The following is a 20,733-nucleotide window of genomic DNA, read 5'->3' on the forward strand; positions in this document are numbered from 1 at the left end:
TTCACAGCCATATGACCCAGGGCAGGTGGGTGAGTAGGGGAGGGACATATACAGCAAGGACAAAGGCAAAATGGACTGCTAAATTGGCCACGCCCATCCAGTCACATGACCACCTAGCTACACCCACCCAGCCAGTCCGACCCCCCCCAACAGTCTGAAGGACCGTGAATCAGCCCCCTATTTAAAAAAATTGAGGACCCCTGCTATAGAACAACAGAGCAGGGGTGGCCAACGATGGCCTCTTTTATAATCTAGGGACTTCAACTCCCAGAATTCCTCAGCCATGGCTGGTGGGGAATTCTGGGAGTCGAAGTCCACAAGTCATAAAGCCCAACCCCCCCCCGGCAGTAGAGCATTCATTTCTCCCATGGTTGAAAGAAACAGTGAAGATATTTATAGCTAAACTTGCAGAGATCGTTCCAATCAGTTCAGCGGTTCCTCCTTAAATCTTGACACGAGGATCAGCTTACAGTTTGCAGGTTTTTTTAGAGATCCACATTTTTCTGGATCTCAAAAAACGCTGCAGCTGCTATTTCTTAGTTCAGGAACCACAACTAAGAATTAAGACATTTTAACCGGGTGCGACGTATCTCTGGATTCATACAACTTTGTCCATTGCTGAAAGGGTTAATATAGATCCTACTAAAACCCGAATGGGGGGTTTAATTTTTTTTATTTCAACAGTTCTTTGATCTGAAATTCGTCTGCATAGAAGGGACACAAGAGACTTTTGAAGAAACGGTGTCCTTTTCCAAGGAACTCAATCTACAGAAATCTGTAAACACAGCGACTCAAGCAGGAAGGGATTTATCATAGGTTTTCTGGTATTTCTCCAGCTAAACCCAAACATTTTGCCTGTGCGAGGAAGAGATAAAAAGTGTGCAAGAAAACAAGAAATGGCGTTTATTACGGGCACAAGCCAGGACCACACGTAAGCACTTTCTCTGCGATGCCAGGAAACTCCAATAACCCTCCATTCTTTTAAATAACATTTGCTCTCTTAGCCAAGTAATGTTTGAATCAGCATTCCCGGCCCACATAAAAGAGATTAAGTTGTATTTTTAGCCACCTGGTCATGAAAACCGAAATTTGATTTATTGATCTTTATACCTAAACTCCAGGGAGCGAGCAGAGAGAGAGAGACAGAGAGAGAGCAGATCCATCACTTAAACAAACACGTGGGAATAGGACCACTCCATTAAAACAAATAAATACATCTGCTTTTATAGACCACTTAATTTCGGAGCTCCCAAACAGCTTGCCCGCATCGAAGTCTTCTTTTAAAGGACAACTGTGTCTTTTGCTTCCTTTCTCTTTCTGACTTGCAAGGACGGTTTTATAATTCTGTCTTGTCTTCAAGCATGTCACCAAAACCTGCACATTTTTCTCTTCCCCATAAACCTGCCAGGACGCATGAAAATAAATCCCAATTTGTTTCCTTCTAATAAAACAGAGAAGCGGCGTGTCGCTTCCCATCCAGGAAAGGAGGCCTGGGAGAAAAAGACAGAAGAGAATTCAAGGACTTTGCACAGCCTCTTTCGGGAACTACTAACATGAAGTCCGAATGAATTTTCTGCTCCGTTTCCTGAGCGAAGACCCCTCCTTGCCCCGCCAGGATTTCCTGATAGATTCCCCACATCCATTCCACCTTCTCCATCCTGGCTGTTGCAGCTTTTCGGAGCGAAAGAGGGGAGCTGTCCAGCCATGTCAGCAGGACTAACATCTGGAAGGTCAAGACTTGTGAGTCCATCAGCGGTTTCCAAGAAGTAATTGAGGCTGTCATCCCCCATCCCTACCTCCGGCTGTTTAGCCTCCGATCTTTATCAACCTGGATCTTCTCCTGCCTAAGGCTGATGGAAGCTCTACGCTGTTGCCTCTGGAGAACATCATCAAACTAGACCAAAACATATGGATGAGTCATGACGTTAGCTCCTCCAAGAAAGATGCCTTATCTCCTTCCCCTTTCTCATTTCGCTCTCCCCCCCACCGTCCCTCTTTTTGTTGGTAGGCTAGCCGTCTCAGAAGTCATGACTCTTTGACAACTGGCTGCCTCATCCTTCACAACCAGGACGGGAGTCAACGAGATTGAGTTTAATGGAGGGGAAAATGCGAGGAGCGAGCTGCCAGTTTCATCGGAGCATCTTGGGTCAGAAATTACGAAGATGAGCATTATAGTAAGCCACAAAGCTCAGGTGGAGGCTGTAATGTTGTCAGGAGCAGCTCTGAGTAGGAAGATCAGGGATGGATGGATGGATGGATGAATGAACGAATGGACACCAAGGTTAGAAATATCAAGAGTTTTATGCCGGTCCAACAGATATTTTTTTTCAAACTGGAAATGGGGTAAAACTAGGATAGAAAGAAGTTTCCCTTTCCCTTCCCAGCATTGTAGGATTTTGCTCTAAGTCAGTATTTCTCAACCTTGGCAACTTGAAGATGTCCGGACTTCAACTCCCAGAATTCCCCAGCCAGCATTCGCTGGCTGGGGAATTCTGGGAGTTGAAGTCCGGACATCTTCAAGTTGCCAAGGTTGAGAAACACTGCTCTAAGTGGTGCAGTGGCCTAGAGGTGGGGCTCTCGCCTCACAATCAGGAGGCTGAGTTCGATCCCAGGTAGAGGCTGATATTTCTCTGGGCACAATAAGAACACATCTACTGAATAAAACTCCGCACCGGCGACAGGGCAGGGCATCCGGCCAGCAAACTCCATTCAGTTGCCCAGACTCCACCCTGCAATCAGCTCTTGGCTAAGAGAAGATTCCTCCAGGGCCTGCGACACAGGGAAAGCACCAGCTTTGCAATCCTCATGCAGCCTGGTGCGATCGAACCACGTTCTCCAGAACCTGAAATGGGCCCATAACTTTTAAGCAGACGCGTTTATTCATGGATCTGACCAATAACTTGCCGAATTAACTTGCCAAGTCCCCACAGTTTGCAAAATCCAAAACCACACACCTCATTTCCACCCTTCCACCAGCGAACCTTTCGCCCTCCCTTAAAATCAGGTTCACAAGTTTAATCAGAGGCAGATGGAGCTGAAAATAAACTATCCAGGTTTATAATTCACGACAACATATTTGTCCAGGCAGTCGCCGAGGAAGGAATTAAAAAAAAATCCCTCTCCCTCTTTCTAACAGCGAGATCGTATTTTTAGACTCTTAAAATGTGCCACTGAATTCTAATTAACAGCAAAGCACCGAATACCTGAAGTTAAAGCCTGCGCTTATTTAAAACTTGAAGAATTTAAAAAAACAAAAAACAGAAAGAGCGAGATGGCTTTGTTTAAAACTTGAGGGTCCTTTGAAATTTATTAACCCTTCACCAAGTTTCCCTTGGGGATTTTGGGAGGAGGGGCGGAGGGCAAAATTTCCCATTGAAAGAAAGTCCAAATCATTCATTGTTATCTGCCAGATAATTTTAAAGATTATATCTGGGGAGCTTAATGGATGCGCAGCTGGAGCATCATTTGAACACCATTGGCATTGACAAAATCCCCATCAGTCAATTGCAAAAGGCAGCTTAACTTGGAACAGCTTATGTCCTAGGTCAAAACCTTTAACCCCATCAAAGAACAATGTCTACCTATCCCAGGTCCTCTGGAAGGCCTCAAGAGATGAATAAAAATGCCAAATCCAGTCTAAGCAACTGGATGACTGTGCCATAACAACAACAACAACAACATCTGGAACACTGCTTGAACACCACCGGAATTGACAAAAATCACCACTAGTCAATTGCAAAAGGCAGCTTGATTTGCAACAGCTCACATCCTGCAATGGTACCTCTAACACCATCAAGCCAGAACATCTGTCTATCCCAGGTTCTTGGGGAGAATTAAACAGCTGGACCAAAAATGCCAGATCCAGTTTAAACATCTGTCTGATTGTGCAACCAACAATAATACAATCAGTTTAAAAGGGCCTGTATATTGTCCAAAACATTCATATTTGCTCACAACAAGACTTACTAATTCTCCTAACCAGTCCCTGCAAGTAGAAAAGTAGACCCTCAAGAAAGCCATGCTGATTCTCCATGGACAATGATTTCCCCCCCCTCCCCTTCTTTCTCTCTCTAGCGGGAAACAATTCAGCCCTGACTTTCTCTCCCTGCGAGCGGCGAGGATCATCCAGAAATAGCTTTCGCACCTCGCATTGCTAGTGTGCAGGCACATCAGGAGTGCACACCGCTGCCCCCCCCATTCAGTCGGGCTGCCCCGGGCGCCTGCGCGGTTCCCCACCTCGACCGACCGGCCGAGATCCAGCTGCCACTCTGCACAAATCGGACCTCAGAGGGGAGAAGAGACAGAACCAACCAGATACTTACATTGAACTCACAGAAATCGAGGCTGTCGAGACTTTTGCTCCGATGGATGCGCCCTTTTATCCTTCTTAAGGACGGCTTCCCCTGGCTGATGCTACAGTTCGAACCACTGGGGTTTTCGGAAGAGGGGGTGACCCTGGAAAGAGAGAGAGAGAAAAAGGGGGGGACTGCATTTTAGGCTGGGTTTCCCTTTAAAAAATAAAAAAGCAGAAACCGTCACGCTCTGCGAGGACTGGAAAAAGCTCTCGAAACTGAGCCTAAATAACCAGGAAGTGGAAAACAATGAATTTATTTATGAATAAATACATTTTCTTTCCCTTTATCCCAAGAGGTTATACCTGCCCCTTGTGTGTCCATTTCTATAGCAATAGCAGATAGACTTATATACCGCTTCATAGGGCTTTCAGCCCTCTCTAAGCGGTTTACAGAGTCAGCATATCGCCCCTACAGTCTGGGTCCTCATTTCACCCACCTCGGAAGGATGGAAGGCTGAGTCAACCTTGAGCCGGTGAGATTTGAACCGCCGAACTGCAGAACTGCAGTCAGCTGAAGTAGCCTGCAGTGTTGCATTTAACCACTGCGCCACCTCGGCTCTTTCTGCTGGATTTTAGAGCAGCCCCCCAAGTTACGACAGGGTGAAATCGCTTGCTCAGTAATGCCGACAAATACCGCGTTTTCCCCAAAATAAGACAGGGTCTTATTTTCTTTTGACCCCCGAAATAAATGCTTGGCCTTATTTTTTTGGGGGGGGCTTATTATTTTCGAGGTGCAGGAGGCGGCGAGCGGGGTCACCTCATGGTTGCTGCTGTGTTGCAATATTTTTTGGGGAAGGGCTTATTTTAGTGCACGTGCTCAAAAGCCCGATTGGGCTTATTATCCGGGGATGCCTTATTTTCAGGGAAAGAGGGCATGGACGAGAACAACAAATATTGCCAACCTAATACATATAGAAACAAGCAGGCTGTCTCCTTTTTAGCTTTTTTTGTGTGAAGCGTTAAGAAAAATGATATGATGATGGATGGGTTTGATGCTTAGGAAAAATAATAATTAGACCGTAGACAAAGGAAAGATGTTGTAACCTTAGAGTAAGAGATTAGTTTAAATTTGCAAAGGTTGTAAAAGAAAATTGGAAGCCTTCCCCTATCCATCCATCCATCCATCCTTCCATCCTTCCTTCCTTCCTTCAATTCCTTCCTTCCTTCGATTTACTTTGAGAACCATGCAATCCTATTATGTAGCTACCTTTCTTATACCGTATGCAAAACGTGTAGTCCACTGATTGATTCATCCAGTTAAGCTTGTGTTACTCATTCATCCATTATACATGTAATCTGTTCTACATTATTGAGTTTTATTACGTACTGATCATTGACGGCAATCAAGATTTTCCTTCTTCTCCCTTGCAAAACTGTGCTGGATGCAAATCTCGTTCTTACATTATGCGGGAGGTTTCCCTCTGGCTTCCCCATCTGTGGACTGTCATCGTATAATCATTTATAGATATATGATTTAAAAGAAGTAAGTAAATGCTTCAACAATGCATCAAGGGGGGGTTTATAACCATATGGCGGGACAAGATAGACTACAGCAAGTAAGAACTTGCAAACATCGGTGAAGAGCCCGTCTGTAGGAGAAGAAGTGGCAGAACCTGGGGCGGCGTCAAAAGAGGGTTCAGTCTAGAATCCCCACGTGGCCACAAGCAAACTAAATCCAGCCTTTCTTGACTTCCATTGACCCTTAAATAACTCCAAGCAGGTGCTAACCAGGGGTGGGGGGTGGGGTTCCTGACAACATTACTACTGGTTCAATGCCCGAAAAATTTCCATGCGCACGCTTGCTTCACTCATGCACACACAAGTGCACATTTGCACTTTAAAAGGTCTGCGCATGAGCACACCATTAAAAAACGAATTTTTAAAATAATTTCTCAATGAAGATCATTTTGCGCATGTGCAGAACAGAAAATAAAGATGGCGGCACCCAGGATAGAACCGGTACGATCACGTGTCTGGACGAGTTACTACCTATTCGGCTGAACCGGTCCGTACCGGTAGGAACCGACCTCTGGTGCTAACCATTAGTTAGGAAGATTCCTGCATGGAGGCTTTTAGCAATAAGACTGTTTCATTGTACCTTCATCTGTAGATCTGATCTTTCGTGCCCAACACCATCCATGTTTATGAAGTTCTTCCTCCAGACCCATTTTACACATCCATAAACATAAACTGCTAGTAGGAAGCCCAGATTTACAACCTCTCTGAAAGAAAAATTGATGCTCCGGTCCCATTTTAATGCCACCCTAGAGGGAAGTTAATAGGGTGATTGATATCCTTTTAGATACATTGCTTGTGTCCTTCATAAAGAGTCTCGTTTTATTTATGCCAACTTTCTGGCAAGGAAGAAGGGAAATTAGCTTAAGCTTCACTTAAATGTTCAGCATTCGATTAAAAGAGGGAAACCCAATTCTTTCCTAGAAGTCAAGAGGTCCAGGTTGATAACAAAAGTCTTGGGAAAACCTGAAGGTAGGGTGTTTGTCTTCATTGCCCGTCGCTTATTGTTACCTTCCCAGGAATGGTGGATAGAAGGTTGTATGCTACGCTATCCAAAGGTTATCGTTGTAAAAGCCGCCAGGATGATGGAGAATCCAGTTTAGCAGGTATGATTTTATAGTTCTACCTTCCAAGGCACCAGGAGGGAAGGCGGATGCTATCACGTCTGACTCTGAATGCTCTTTGAGGACTAAAATGACGGACAGTTATTTTTCAAGCAACAGTGGGTCTTTCGGAGCAAAGTTTTGGCCAAGTTTTTCAATCTTATCTCTAAACGTTCTGCCAATGTATCCCAGACTAAAGGACCGACTATAAGGACCGATTCTTCCCCAAGGTCATCGTTACCTCATTCGCGAGACAGAAAGTGGGAATTTCAAAGAAGTCAAGGGGAAGGAAGAAGCTGTTTTGGCACCATCTGAAGGGGGGGCTTCAGAAATTGTGGGCTCTTCCATCGCAGATGCCCCCTCCCCAAATTCCTCTTGTCTCTTGCACAATGCAGAATTCAGAACGTGGAAGCCTCATATAGCTGGATTCTAAAATGTGTTCCTTGTAATAACACTCAAGAGTTCAGAGGACATCAAGCTGTTTGACCATCGTGGGGTCCTTGGCGCTCTCTGAGCTTGGTGGTTTTCTCGCAGACGTTTCGTCCCCATGCTAGGTAACCTCATCAGTGCTGCTTGACAATTGTGTGGGACAATTAGAAGAGCAGAAGAAGATGCTTTCCCCAGAATTGATCAGAATTGATCCTTTTCCTCAACAAGAGAGTCTTTAAGGCCCAGTTTCTCATCTTGCTTTTTCCCCCCATTTCTCAGCAGGTGTCTAAAGAAATGTATATCTTGTCATCGGTGCCCGTGGGAGGACGACACACATACATTGTGTTTTGATTGCACAACAAACCCGACTTCTATATTTGCGTTGGCTTTCATGGCAGGGCTGCGGCAAATCATAAACGCACGGCAGTCACACAACGACAACACAACACAGATGTTTTCATTGGGATGGGCTATCGGAGCTTGTAATAGCCTGCCATGGGTCATCCTGTTGGCTGGGGAATTCTAGGAGTTGAAGTCCAGGCATCTTCAAGTTGCCAAGGTTGAGAAACACTGGTATAAGTGCTTGTAATAAAAAATTAAAAAAGGAAAAGGAAAACTATAGATTAATTTTGCAGGTGATGTGTCTTCACAGAACCGTGTTGTTTTGTGAGATGTTCTGAACAAAACCATCAGAAGAAGGGAGAACAAGCTCTCTCTCTCTCTCACACACACACACACATGCACACGGACACACAAATGAAACCTACAGCTTTGTGGAAAGAAACATCAATGATGAACTTTGCAAGCAACCTGACCTTGAAAATCTCCTTTTGTGCTACTCCCATCTACAATTTGGTTCCATGGCTGGATTCCAGCAAATCCTTTCTCTTCTGCATCTCCACTGAGATGTGGGACACTGGGACCCCCAACGTCACAGGAGGAGAACGGAGAGTTGTGCTTAAAGAACGTCATACTACAAATCTCCAAGAAGTATTGCAGCAAGGACGTAGGGCTGTGGGAATCCACTAACGCTCCCAACCCTTCAGCCTTAAGGTGGTGGCATCCAACCTCCACATCTGCTTCATCTCTGCAGGCAGATGCTCACAGCCAGAAGTTTAAAAAAAAAAGTTAGGTGTGGAGCCAACAAGGATAATTATGCTTCTCACATTACTCCAGCCTACCGCTGCTGTTGTTATTCAGATCTGACCTCCACATCTGTTCCGTCTTTTCTTCTTCTTGGCTCTGCTTCACCTCCCTGAGAGAGCAGGCTGAACCAGAGTAGGCCTCGAGCCTGAACCAAACTAGGGTCTCGTGATATTAAGCTTTAGCTGTTCATATATAGAAATTGCAAATGTTCGCTTTTAGGAAGTCTGCACATAAGAGCTGCAGCAGCAAAAGTCTCTATTTTAATATATCTGCTGGCTTGACTGTCTGAAAGGACACAATTTACTTCCTCAAATGTATGCTATGTTGGCTGTTGGCTGGCTATGTGTTATTACTTCCTGTAGACATGATTTTACTGTAATTCAAGGGCACCTCTTGGGGGGGTGTGTCCAAAACCTAGCAGGTGGCTTAGCTAAAAGCTAAGGACTATAAAAAGGAATTTCCTGATGTCATTCGGGGTTCAGGCCTTTGTTTCTGGACCTGCGCAATAAACTATTCCTTCCCTGAAGAGCTGGCCCTGTTTTTTCCTACAACATCCCGGCCATCCCCAACCCACAATATATCAAACACCAGATTCCCCCCCCTCCGCCCCACTGTTGGAGCCAAGAAAATTCAACCATGTTTGGGATCCTTCACTCTGATTCCCCCAAGATAAAGATGGTGGATTTTCCAACCACTCAACGGAGAAGGTTCCATCATTGCTTTTCAATATCATGAGAACCTGGTCGTGCTCACGTCAAAAAACAAAAGGGGCCACATTCTCAGTGCTTTCCCATGGCAGTTCCCATAGATGCTGATGTCCTAGGCAAGACTTTTCTTCAGCATGGTGGAGATTAAGAAAGAGGAGTAGGCAGGGTTATGGCCTGTCATCTGTCTAAGTGTCTCCACTATGGTGCTTCTCAACCGTGGCCATTTGTAAAGCTGGGTGAACTTCAACTCCCAGAATTCCCCAGCTCATTGAAGTCCACACCTCTTCAAGCATGCTGGCTGAGGAATTCTGGGAGCTGAGGTTCATCCATCTTCAAGGGCCCACTACTTTAGTGGATCCTTCACTGAGCGGAGGGGCCAATTAGATGACTTCTCAGAGCCCCTGCAGCTGGTCCTGTACGTTTCTATGATTTTTCTGGCCAATCACACAGCTAGCCTGGAGGGATTCCTCCACTGTGGCGAGGCTCAGCGGTCAAGCAGGACGCAATATCTCCCCAGCAAGGCGAGCTCCCTGAGGCCAGGAGAATTCTTATTGGATCGCTTTGTCTGTCCAACAGTCTAATTTTAGCGTTTTGCTTCCATAATCCTCTCTGTTTAATCCCCTCTATTTCCACTGTAGAGTCTGCAGAGGTGTCACTTCTAAAGCTTGGAGCAAAAGACAAGAGTCATCAGAGATTTGCGCAAATCCTTAAAATCTTTGGAAAAACAACACACCCGAGCAGGAAACTTCCAAAAGACGTGCGATAGATTGCTACAGCCTAAATATTGGTGGGGTGGGAATATTGGAAAAACGGCTAGGAAAACTGAATGTCCCATTCAGGAAAGAAAAATAGCTGGATGGAAAAATAACACCTTTCCCACCTTTTCCTTAGAGGCCAATCGATCAATGAGAGTATAGCTGGGAGGGACCCTGGAGGCCTTCTAGTCCAGCCCTCTGCTCAGGAAGGAGACCCTATCCCATTTCAGACCAATAGTGCAGTGTTTCTCAACCTTGGCAACTTGAAGATGTCTGGACTTCAACTCCCAGAATTCCCCAGCCAGCATTCGCTGGCTGGGGAATTCTGGGAGTTGAAGTCCAGACATCTTCAAGTTGCCAAGGTTGAGAAACACTGCAATAGTGGTCCAATCTCTTCTTAAAAGCCTCCAGTGTTCAAGCATGAACAGCTTCTGGAGGCAAGCTGTTCCACTGGTTAATTGTCCTCACTTAGGAAGTTTCTCCTTCATTCCAGGTTGCGTCTCTCCCCGCTTCCATCCATTGTTCCTTGTCTTGCCGTCTGGTGTTTGGGTAAATAAGTTGACCCCTTCCTCTTTGTGGCAGCCCTTCAAAAACTGGAACACTGCTATCATGTCACTCCCGAGTCCTTCTTTTCTCTAAACTAAGTAAAGGTTCCCCTCGCACATATGTGCTAGTCGTTCCTGACTCTAGGGGGCGCTGCTCATCTCCGTTTCAAAGCCGAAGAGCCAGCGCTGTCCGAAGACGTCTCCATGGTCATGTGGCCGGCATGACTCAACGCCGAAGGCGCACGGAACGCTGTTCCCTTCCCACCGAAGGTGGCTCCTATTTTTCTACTTGCATTTTTTTACGTGCTTTCGAACTGCTAGGTTGGCAGAAGCTGGGACAAGTCACGGGAGCTCACTCCGTTACGCGGCGCTAGGGATTCGAACCATCGAACTGCCGACCTTTCTGATCGACAAGCTCATTGTCAGCCACTGATCCCCTCTCTAAACTAGCCATGCCTAATTCCCGCAACTGTTCTTCATATGTTTTAGTCTCCAGGCCTGAGGTGGTGCAGTGGTTAAATGCAGCACTGCAGGCTACTTCAGCTGACTGCAGTTCTGCAGTTCGGCTGTTCAAATCCCACCAGGCTCAAGGTTGACTCAGCCTTCCATCCTTCCGAGGTGGGTGAAATGAGGACCCGGATTGTTGTTGGGGGCGATATGCTGACTCTGTAAACCGCTTAGAGAGGGCTGAAAGCTCTATGAAGCGGTATATAAGTCTAACTGCTATTGCTATTGCTATTTAATCATCTTAGATCCTCCCTCTCTTTCCTACTGCAAAAGCGGGGGGGGGGGGAAGAACAGGAAAATCTCAGAAGAAGAGTATCATTAACAAGTTTGCTCCCCGTGCCAAGAATTAATACCGGTCCTTCGTTCCCCAACCATCCAAGGTCGAACTGAAGAGGGAAGCCCAAATTAAAAGACTAATTGCTTGGTTAAATGAATGACTTGCCTGGGAGAAGCTCAAAGTGCGTGTCGCAGATGGCACTTATTGAAATCTCAAACTAAATGTTCCATAATGGAGGTGTAATTAATGGAAGGAGAGTGCCAAGAATGTTGCGTTTCACTCCGAGACGACACGCTTCCAGGGATACTCACATGGCAGAAGAATCATTACACCAGCATTTCTCAAACATTGGCAACTTGAAGGCATGTGGACTTCAATACTTGAATTAGACACATTGGGGACCGAAAGACCCATTGTGGATGGGCAGCGGGGTCTCCCAGCAAAGCCAGGTCAACTGGAGTTGCCATTCACACCACACCTGGAGAACGATATTTCTAACCCAGAGCCACGTTTCGTATCAATGAGATAGGAAATGCGTCCCAGCTTCTGCAGGAATGCGGGATGAGCTACAACTGCGTACTGAAGCCAAGAAAGCAGAGGTGGAGATGGGGGGGGGGGGTCTGGAAGCCAAGCCCCACTTAGGAAAGGCTGGAGAAGACAAGGTGAAGAGGAGACAGGACCATCATTTTTCAACATCTGAAAGGCTGCTGGGCAGGAGATGGCGCAGATGTTGCTCTCTGCTGGGGTAGCACAGCTCACCCGGCCTCTAGTGGTCTTTTTTCAGTGTGTGGGGAGGGGGAGATTTAACAAAAGACACAAAGTCATCTACCACAATCACTTAAGCTGGGAAGTTGGATTCCTAAGATTCTCTGACAAGGTCCAGAAAAATGAAGGGATCTAGTCATTCTAAGAGTAAGATGGGCTGTATCTAAATTAGATGGTGATAGCTAGATAACTGGATGGATGGATGGATGGATGGATGGATATTTTATAGAAAAGGTAGGTAGGTAGGTAGATACATAGATACATACATACATGATAAAGGAGGAGAACCTTGTGGCTTAGTGGTTAACACAACTGCTTAATATGTAATACAGCACAGGTTCAAATCCCAGTAAGGGTATGGCTAGCTGATGAGAGCTAAATAGCTTGAAATAGATCTATACTAGTCTCCCTTTATTTATTTATCAGCACAAATGCAACACATATAGTACATACAGTACATGCTTACATACATACATGCTTACATACATGCATGCATGCATACATACATACATACATATCATTCCAGGAAAAATCCTTTTCCTCGTTCCTACCAGGATCAAATCATCATTTTTGTAAAAAAAGATTTCTACCTTACCACGAATGGTGCCTCCTGCTGGATCTAAAACAGCACCCCTGGATTTTCTCTCCTACACAAGCCCTATATATCCCCATCCAAGAACAAACCACGGCTTCCAATTCTGGTTTGTTAAGAAGGGACGTAGCTTATGGTTCGGATAATATGGTAAATGAACCGCAACAGAGGCCATCCTGGATCGCCCTCAAACCAGATAAGAGAAGCGACACGAGAAAGTCTTCTCAAAAACACCCTTGGTTCATGCTACGGTTGAGAAAAATGTGAGCCTTCTCAGCGTTTTTGGGTGGAATATTTTTAGCAATATCGAGTTGCGTGTTCTGATAACATAGCAGATATTTCTGCCATCTTGGATGCTTGCGTAGAACAAATCCCTATTTTAGGATTCACTTTAGGATTTCAGGCTAGCTGAGATCCCTCTGACGATGCTAAGATAACCCAGGCTTGAACCTTCTCCTCCAACAGTAAGTCCTAGAGATGCCAATATAAAAATCCTAAACAGGCCTGGCATTAGTCACTCAAATTCGACTAGAACTCCCAGAATTCCTTCATGAAAACTCAGTGTCCTTGGCAATTCTGAGAGACGGAACCCCCAAACATCTGAAAATGTTCACTGGTGGAAGGTCCATCTAACTGACATCATTTGCTTTGGTTTTAACTTAAGAAGATGCTGAGAACTCGTTCCTTTGGGAAGTATAAAAGCTGAAACACTGGTGTTTCCTATTATTTTGGGCTACAAGAACTCGCCGAGATATAGATCTGTGTCTCTTGAAGGCCTTTAAACTGGTGGCAATTCCATGGTATGAAAACTGTCCCCGAGAATCTCAATTTGGAGACATGTTCCATTTATTTGGCTCTTCAATGGCTTTCTTTGGGCCACAGTTTTGACCCTGGCAGGCCCACATGAGAAATGAGATTTTCCCACGAGACGCGAGAGTGTGACCTTCAAGACAAAACCCCATCATCCCCAGATTAATAGAATTTCCTGTGTCCCGGTGGAGAAGGTGTGCTTAGCTTGGAGGAAATTCGATGGACAGATGTTCCACAGGGGAGCCAAAACCGTAGCTGCTACCTTCATTCAACTGGATTCAAAAAGGATTATCTGGTCCAAAAAAAGCCTAAGTATTTTAAATCTTTGTTTTTAATTTTACTGTGTGACTTATTTTTACTAGCGCTCACATTTGGAGGAAGTGGGGAATAGCTAGTAAATCAAAAGACTGATCTTCCTCCTGGGTTTTCCTATCCCAATCATATCATATCATATCATATCACGTTGCTCACAAAAATCAAAAACAACCATCACACGCCAAATCTTCCATCAGGAACTACATTTTTAATTTTAAAAGCCCATCATCTCTTTTTAAAAAAATGAAAAACATTTTATTGGTGTGTTCCGAGGGCATTTTGAAGATAAATAAAGCTTTCACTGTCCATTTTTTTTAAAAAAAATCTAAGCCCTGGAGATTTTACGTTGATCAATTCTTGCTCTTCCACAAAAATGCCACTTAAATTAGTCCTAATAAACATAAGACACCATGAAGCCTCTTATCCCCTGGGCAGTATCTGTTCCACTGGTTTTGAGGATAATTGGGCTTTTAGAAGAAACAGTCGTACAGAGAAAAATGGCATGAACAACCACACGGCAGGATGAGTAAGAAAAATGACCAAACAGGCAATCATATATTGAACATGTAGATAGATAGATAGATAGATAGATAGATAGATAGATAGATAGATAGATAACATACATACATACATACATACATACAAACATACATACATACATACGATACACAGATATAGATAAATAGATAGATAGATAACATACATACATACATACAAACATACATACATACATACATACGATACACAGATATAGATAAATAGATAGATAGATAGATAGATAGATAGATACATACATACATACATACATACATACGATACACAGATATAGGTAGGTAGGTAGGTAGGTAGGTAGGTAGGTAGGTAGGTAGATATACAGATAGATAGATAGATAGATAGATAGATAGATGGATGGATGGATGGATGGATGGATGGATGGATGGATGGATGGATGGATGGATGGATGGATAGATAGATAGATAGATAGATAGATAGATAGATAGATAGATAGATAGATAGATAGATTTATACATACATACATACATACATACATACATACATATGATACACAGATATAGATAGATGGAAAGATGGATGGATGGATGGATGGATGGAGATAGATAGAGAGATAGATAGAGGTAGATAGAGGTAGATAGGTAGATGATAGATAGATGATATAGATTGATGATTGAGAGAGAGAGAGAGAGAAAGAGAGAGAGAGAGAGAGAGAGAGAGAGAGAGAGAGAGAGAGAGAGAGAGAGAGAGAGAGAGAGAGAGAGAGAGACTCATATGAAATAAATCCATCAAATTTCAACAGAACAACACTAACAACACATTTGATTCAAAAAGACATCCTGTTGAATTTAGGGAGTATTTCGAATTCTCTTTCTCACTGTAGATATAAGGACCAATTTGCGTGCCTTCCTTTGATGGACTTTTTAAACACAGGTAGTAAACAGGATATAATTTAACGAAACACACCTGACCCTTCATAGCAACGACAGATCAATTCCAGCACACCACATCAGTGCAAGAACTGAGAGGGAGCATTTCTCTAGTGCCTCTTTCCTAAATTCTCACCCTCCAGGAAACCACAGCACAGAGCTACAGCCTGAGCTGAAAATTCCCCCAAAGATGACAAACTCCGAAAAAAAAATCACCAAATTCTGAAACTATTTAATGCTCATTTTCTCTCCCCGTTTTCGCAAGCACAAGAGATGAGAGAAGACATTGATCTGGGGCAAAATGAAGTTATTGTCTCAATTTTCCAGCACGTTTCAAGCCACAATTACAATATTTTAACACGCCTTGCTGATCCCTTTTCATCGGAAGAACCATCCCAATTCTTCTGTTGACACAAAAGGGTTGTCAAACCTTGGCAACTCGAAGATCCGTGGACTTCAACTCCCAGAATTCCCCAGCCAGCCATGCTGGGAGTTGAAGTCCACCAGTCTTAAAGACCTCCCTGATTTAGACCACAGAGACGCCTTAAGGAGGGATCTTCTGAAAGGTTCTTTACCCGCACAGCCCATTCATTCCCATCCTCCTGAAATCATTTAATTGCGTTGCTAGAAAGTAAAACAAAGCCTGCAGGCGTGAGGAGGGGAGACTGCCAGGAAGAAGAGGAGGAGGAGAAAGTGGCTTGCGTGTCCAAAGATAATTAGTGCAGTCCATGATTTGGGCCACGTAGAAGGAGAAAGGAGTACGGAGTATGATCCCGGCCTCTGAGTTGTTCACAAATAGAACCAAGGCAGGATATAAATTAATTAAATAAAATAAGAGGGGCTCGGGGGGGGGTTCCCTCTTTCGCTCATCCTCTGTAGGAAGAAGAAAGGAGAGGTATTGTCCAATCACTAGGCCTCTGAAGAAGGAGAAAGGAAGAAGGTGCTACCAACATCTGGATTGTCAACATTTCTCTGAGTTTTTTTTTTTAATCCTCCTCAGTCATCCTGGGCACCACCAAAACCATCCTGCACTGCTCGAGGGGGGGAGGGCAACTTCAGCTGCAGCCCCCTTTCCGGCAAAACTCAAAAGCCCATCTACACAATGGGTGGGACGTCTTCCCTTCTTTCTCCAAGGAGAGAGAGAGAAGAAAGCCAATCTGGGCCTGATCTTGTGTTGGTCTGCTGGGAAAGTCTTCTGCCAAGGAGGAAGTGGGCAGGAGGACCAGCTGGCCTGGGCCGCTAGGGCCACGATGGACACCACCATCCTCCTCCTCCCTCGGCTCCTTGACCTGAGACTGATTGGCCAAGAATTGGAGCGGGCCCTGTGCTTTCATGCCCTTCTTTTGCAAGACAGCCAGCTAAGATAGGGACAACCCACCCTTCCTGGGTGCCCTTGGCATTTCTACCACTCCAGGGCCCCCATCATGCCCAAGGAGCACAGGGGCTCTCCTGCCAGGTGGGGAGCTGCAAAGAGCCGGGAAGACAGAAGCCAACCGGCCTGCCCAGCAGCTGGACCCCGGAGGAGGAGGAGAAGGAGGAAGGGAGAGTCCCCCTTGGTTCCAGCCAGGCTTCGGAAGGGAACGGGCCCGCCTGGGCCTTCCGGGGCACCGAGCTCCGCATCCTCCTCGTCGCCCCGATGCAAGCCGCGCCGCCTCGGGAGACGGACGGAGGGGGTCGGCCGGGCGAGAGAGGCAGCATCGCACCGGGCCCGTAGGGGAAGAAGCGGGGGGGGGGGGAGGTCCCGGTGCGGCCGTGGCAAAGGATGCTCCGCGCCTGCATCTCTGCTCCCGGAGCACCGGCTGCGGAGAGAGAGAGGCGGTCGGGAGGAGAAGGGAAGGCAGGCAAGGCGCCGGTGCATGCAGCCAGCCATCCGAGCACGGGAGCCGCCGCGGGGCCTCTCTGCAACCCCCCTCCCCTCCCCCAGCGTCCCCGGGGGCTGCGAGCGGCGAGGTGGGAGCGCGCATCGCGGCGCTGCAGGCGGGCTTGGCGGGGGGAGAGGGAGGCCAGGCAAGGCGGGTAGGGAGGAGGTCAGCAGGCGGGTCCTGCCCCCCCTCCCCGCGGCCCAGACCCAGCGGGCGCCCCCCCCCTTCCTCCTGCCCGCCTCCCTCCCGGGTCGCCCGCAGCCTCCTCCTCCTCCTCCTCTTCCTCCTGCTTGGCGGCCGGTGCTGGGCCGACTCACCAGAGCCTCCTCTTTAAGGGCATGAAGCTGCCCCGGTTGGAGGCGGTCACCCCGATGGCCATCTGCAGGACCGTCAGGTACTTCTGGTACTTCATCGTGCCGCCGCCGCCTCCGCCGCCTCCGCCACCACCGCCGCCGCCGTCGCCCCCCCGGTCCCCGCTGCGTCCCCGCCGCCGCCAGAGCCGCTCCAGCCGCCGCATGCAACCATCAAGGGCTGATTTCCAGGCATCCGCCGCCGCCGCCGCCGCGTCGCGCGCCTCCCTCCCTCCCTCCCGCGCCCCGCCCGCCCGGAGCCCCCCCTCCCCCTCCTCCCGCCGCTCCGCTCCACCGCCGATGCCGCCCTCCGCGCTCCGCTCCCACCTTGCCCGCCCGGGCTGGGATTCCGCTTCCTGCTGGGGCGCCCACACGTGCCCTGCGCGTGGCAGGTGGGAAGGGGGCGGCCCGGATGCGCCCGGGATGGCTGGCTCCTAGCCGGGGCTTCTGGTCCTCCTCCTCTGGCCAGGGGGGACCTCCGGGGTGAGCTTGCCTGCTGGGTGAGTTGGGTGGGTGGGCTTCTGGGCTCGTCTTCCACCGGGGGAGGGAGAGAGGGAGGAAGGGGCCTTGGGCTTGGGGGCCCCGAAGGCACAGCCATCCCGGGTCTCCCCATCCTGCGTGATGGGGGGAGGGGAGGGCTCCGGACCAAACGGTTGGGTGGGTTGTAAGCCTGGTAGGCTGCAATGCCCATCTCCAGAACAGAGCCGGGTGTTGATCCAGCCTTTGCCACCAGACCAACAATGGAGCCGTAAACAACAGCCTCAACCCCAAGGAGGAAACCACTGGCAAGGCGAGGCGCTGTATATCAACAGAGAGCAACCCCCCCTCCCCCTCCTAGCACTGATGGTGTTCCCCAGTTGGGTCCTGAAACGTCTGGAAGAAAAGAGCAAGCCACAGTGTTGGACCTAGAAGCTACAGAGATTCTCGTCTGCCGGTACCACTTTCAGAACCATGGACAGATCCGGAAAGCGGGACTCTTGCAAGTGTCTTCAAGTGATAAGGAATCCGGGACTCCAATCAATAGAACAGTGTTTCTCAACCTTGGCAACTTGAAGATGTCCGGACTTCAACTCCCAGAATTCCCCAGCCAGCGAATGCTGGCTGGGGAATTCTGGGAGTTGAAGTCCGGACATCTTCAAGTTGCCAAGGTTGAGAAACACTGCAATAGAAGATCTTCCAGAAATGAGAACTGGGAGGCCCATCACCAAGACAACTTTCCAGGACATCCATGGACCATCTGAACAAGGCCATCTAATGCGCTAGCGCAGGGGGTCTCCAACCTTGGCCATTTGAAGACTTGTGGACTTCCAACTCCCAGAAAAGCTGGCTGAGGAATTCTGGGAATTGAAGTCCACAAGTCTTGGAGTGGCCAAGGTTGGAGACCCCTGCGCTAGGAAACGGAGTCCTTCCAGAAACCAGTTCCTATGCTCTTCTCAGCGAGAGGCTGAGTAGAACACCCAGGAGATCTATGCCAATGGGTAGTTGGTTTGGGAAACTGGTTTGGGCCTAGAAGCAGATGGATTAAAATAAAAATAATAATAGGTGATTGTAGACTTCAGATTCTTCTTCAGATCTTCAGCTCCCAGAATTCTCCACCCATCTTCAAGCTGCCAAAGTTGAGAAAGGTGGAACCGATATTCTTCCTGCATCTCTAGCAAGAGAAATGAGCCACAGGAAGGCAGATGTGAGCCTTGGCTTGCTTTTCCTTATGGCCACCTGAGCTGAACCACCTTGTCCTGCCTGGGACTGCGGGGGGGGGGGGGGGGGAGGAGCTGAAGTCACATGGGCAGAACACAATGGAGAAGACAGTTTTAGGGGCACAGGCCAGGTCACGAAAACCTGAGGGTACGTCCACACTCGGAATGACTTGGCATCGCTTTCCCTTCCTTCACGGATTGTGGCGGTGAGAAAGCGTGCTTTTACGCTCTTTGAGGTCAACGCAGGATCTCAAGATGTTACTCAACTCACATTTCACACCCTTCGTTGCATCCGAACCAAGAAACAGATGTCAGAAGCAGGGGGGGGTTGTTTTTGTCCACCTCGGCATAATTCAGAGGCAGCGAGCCTTGTGATGCTCCGATATTACGAAGACTTCCAATCAGTGCAGTCAGCATGGCTAATAGCCAAGGAGGACAAAAACCGTAGTGCACATTTTTAATTCTCCTCTTTGCTCATCTCCATAGCTGCACACTCCCCCCCTCCCCCAGTCCTTCAACCAAGGGCCTCATCTCTCTCCCACATCTGCAGTATCCCAGACCCTCGTCGCTCTCCTTGTACATCGCTCGTTCTCCTGGACACCGGGAAAACCTTCCTTGGATTTGAGGCCCAGAGGAGACACGCAACGTGGCATCTCACAACCGTCCCCGAGATGCTTTTCAAGAGACAACTCAACGTTGTGGTTTTTTTTCCCCCGCTTCTCACCCAAGAAGGTTCTTCAGCTCTGGCTGGATGGTGAGGGATGGAAGGATTTATATTCCTTGCAGACAGCTGGTCATTTGCGTCCTTTTAGAGGGTCCTTGAGGCCACTTGGAGGTTTGTCTATGTCCTCAGGGGTCACCTGAATGTAGAGCCTTCTTGGAATGGCTGAGAATCTCCATTCCTAAGGACTTCCTCCTCTTGCAGGACCTGGTGAATCCACGCCTGGTCTTTTATGCATTGTCTCCCTGCCTCCTTAGAAACAATGATCTTCCACGAGACTCCGGACTCAAGGATGGGCTCTTTCCTGCAAGAAGTCCATCTCCATCATACTGGACCAACTCCAGCAACCCTGCACTGCCCTGTTTTCCAGGAGCTATGAGCAATAGCAGTAGCCGATAGACTTATATACCGCTTCACAGGGCTTTCACAGCCCTCTCTAAACAGTTTACAGAGTCAGCATATCACCCCCAACAACAATCTGGCTTCTCGTTTTACCCACCTCAGAAGGATGGAAGGCTGAGTCAACCTTGAGCCGGTCAGAATCGAACTGTTGGCAGTGGGCAGAGTTAGCCTGCAATGCTGTATTCTAACCACTGGGAGGGAGGGAAGGAAGGAAGGAAGGAAGGAAGGAAGGAAGGAAGATACCAATAGCACTTAAGACTTATATCCCACTTCACAGTGCTTTCCAGCCCTCTCTAAGCAGTTTACAGAGTCAGCCTGTTGCCCCCAACAATCTGGGTCCTCGTTTTACCCACCTCAGAAGGATGAAAGGCTGAGTCAACCTTGAGCCAGTCAGAATCGAACTGCTGGCAGTGGGCAGAGTTAGCCTGCAATGCTGTAT

General features: G+C 47.5%; 1 protein-coding gene across 1 annotated transcript in view; it reads right to left on the reverse strand.

Annotated features, from left to right (window-relative positions):
• The window catches only part of TJP1 (tight junction protein 1), a 145,580-nt gene extending 127,939 nt beyond the window's left edge, over nucleotides 1–17,641 (reverse strand). The window contains 2 exon segments of the mRNA XM_087703978.1: nucleotides 4,323–4,455; nucleotides 17,442–17,641. Coding sequence (XP_087560104.1) covers nucleotides 4,323–4,455; nucleotides 17,442–17,641 — 333 coding nt within the window.
• Nucleotides 17,642–20,733: the final 3,092 nt, after the last annotated feature.

The sequence above is a fragment of the Thamnophis sirtalis genome, unplaced genomic scaffold, assembly GCF_051295495.1.
Source record: "Thamnophis sirtalis isolate CommonGarterSnake01/CBP01778 unplaced genomic scaffold, rThaSir2_p1.2 scaffold_2, whole genome shotgun sequence".
Lineage (NCBI taxonomy): Eukaryota > Metazoa > Chordata > Lepidosauria > Squamata > Natricidae > Thamnophis > Thamnophis sirtalis.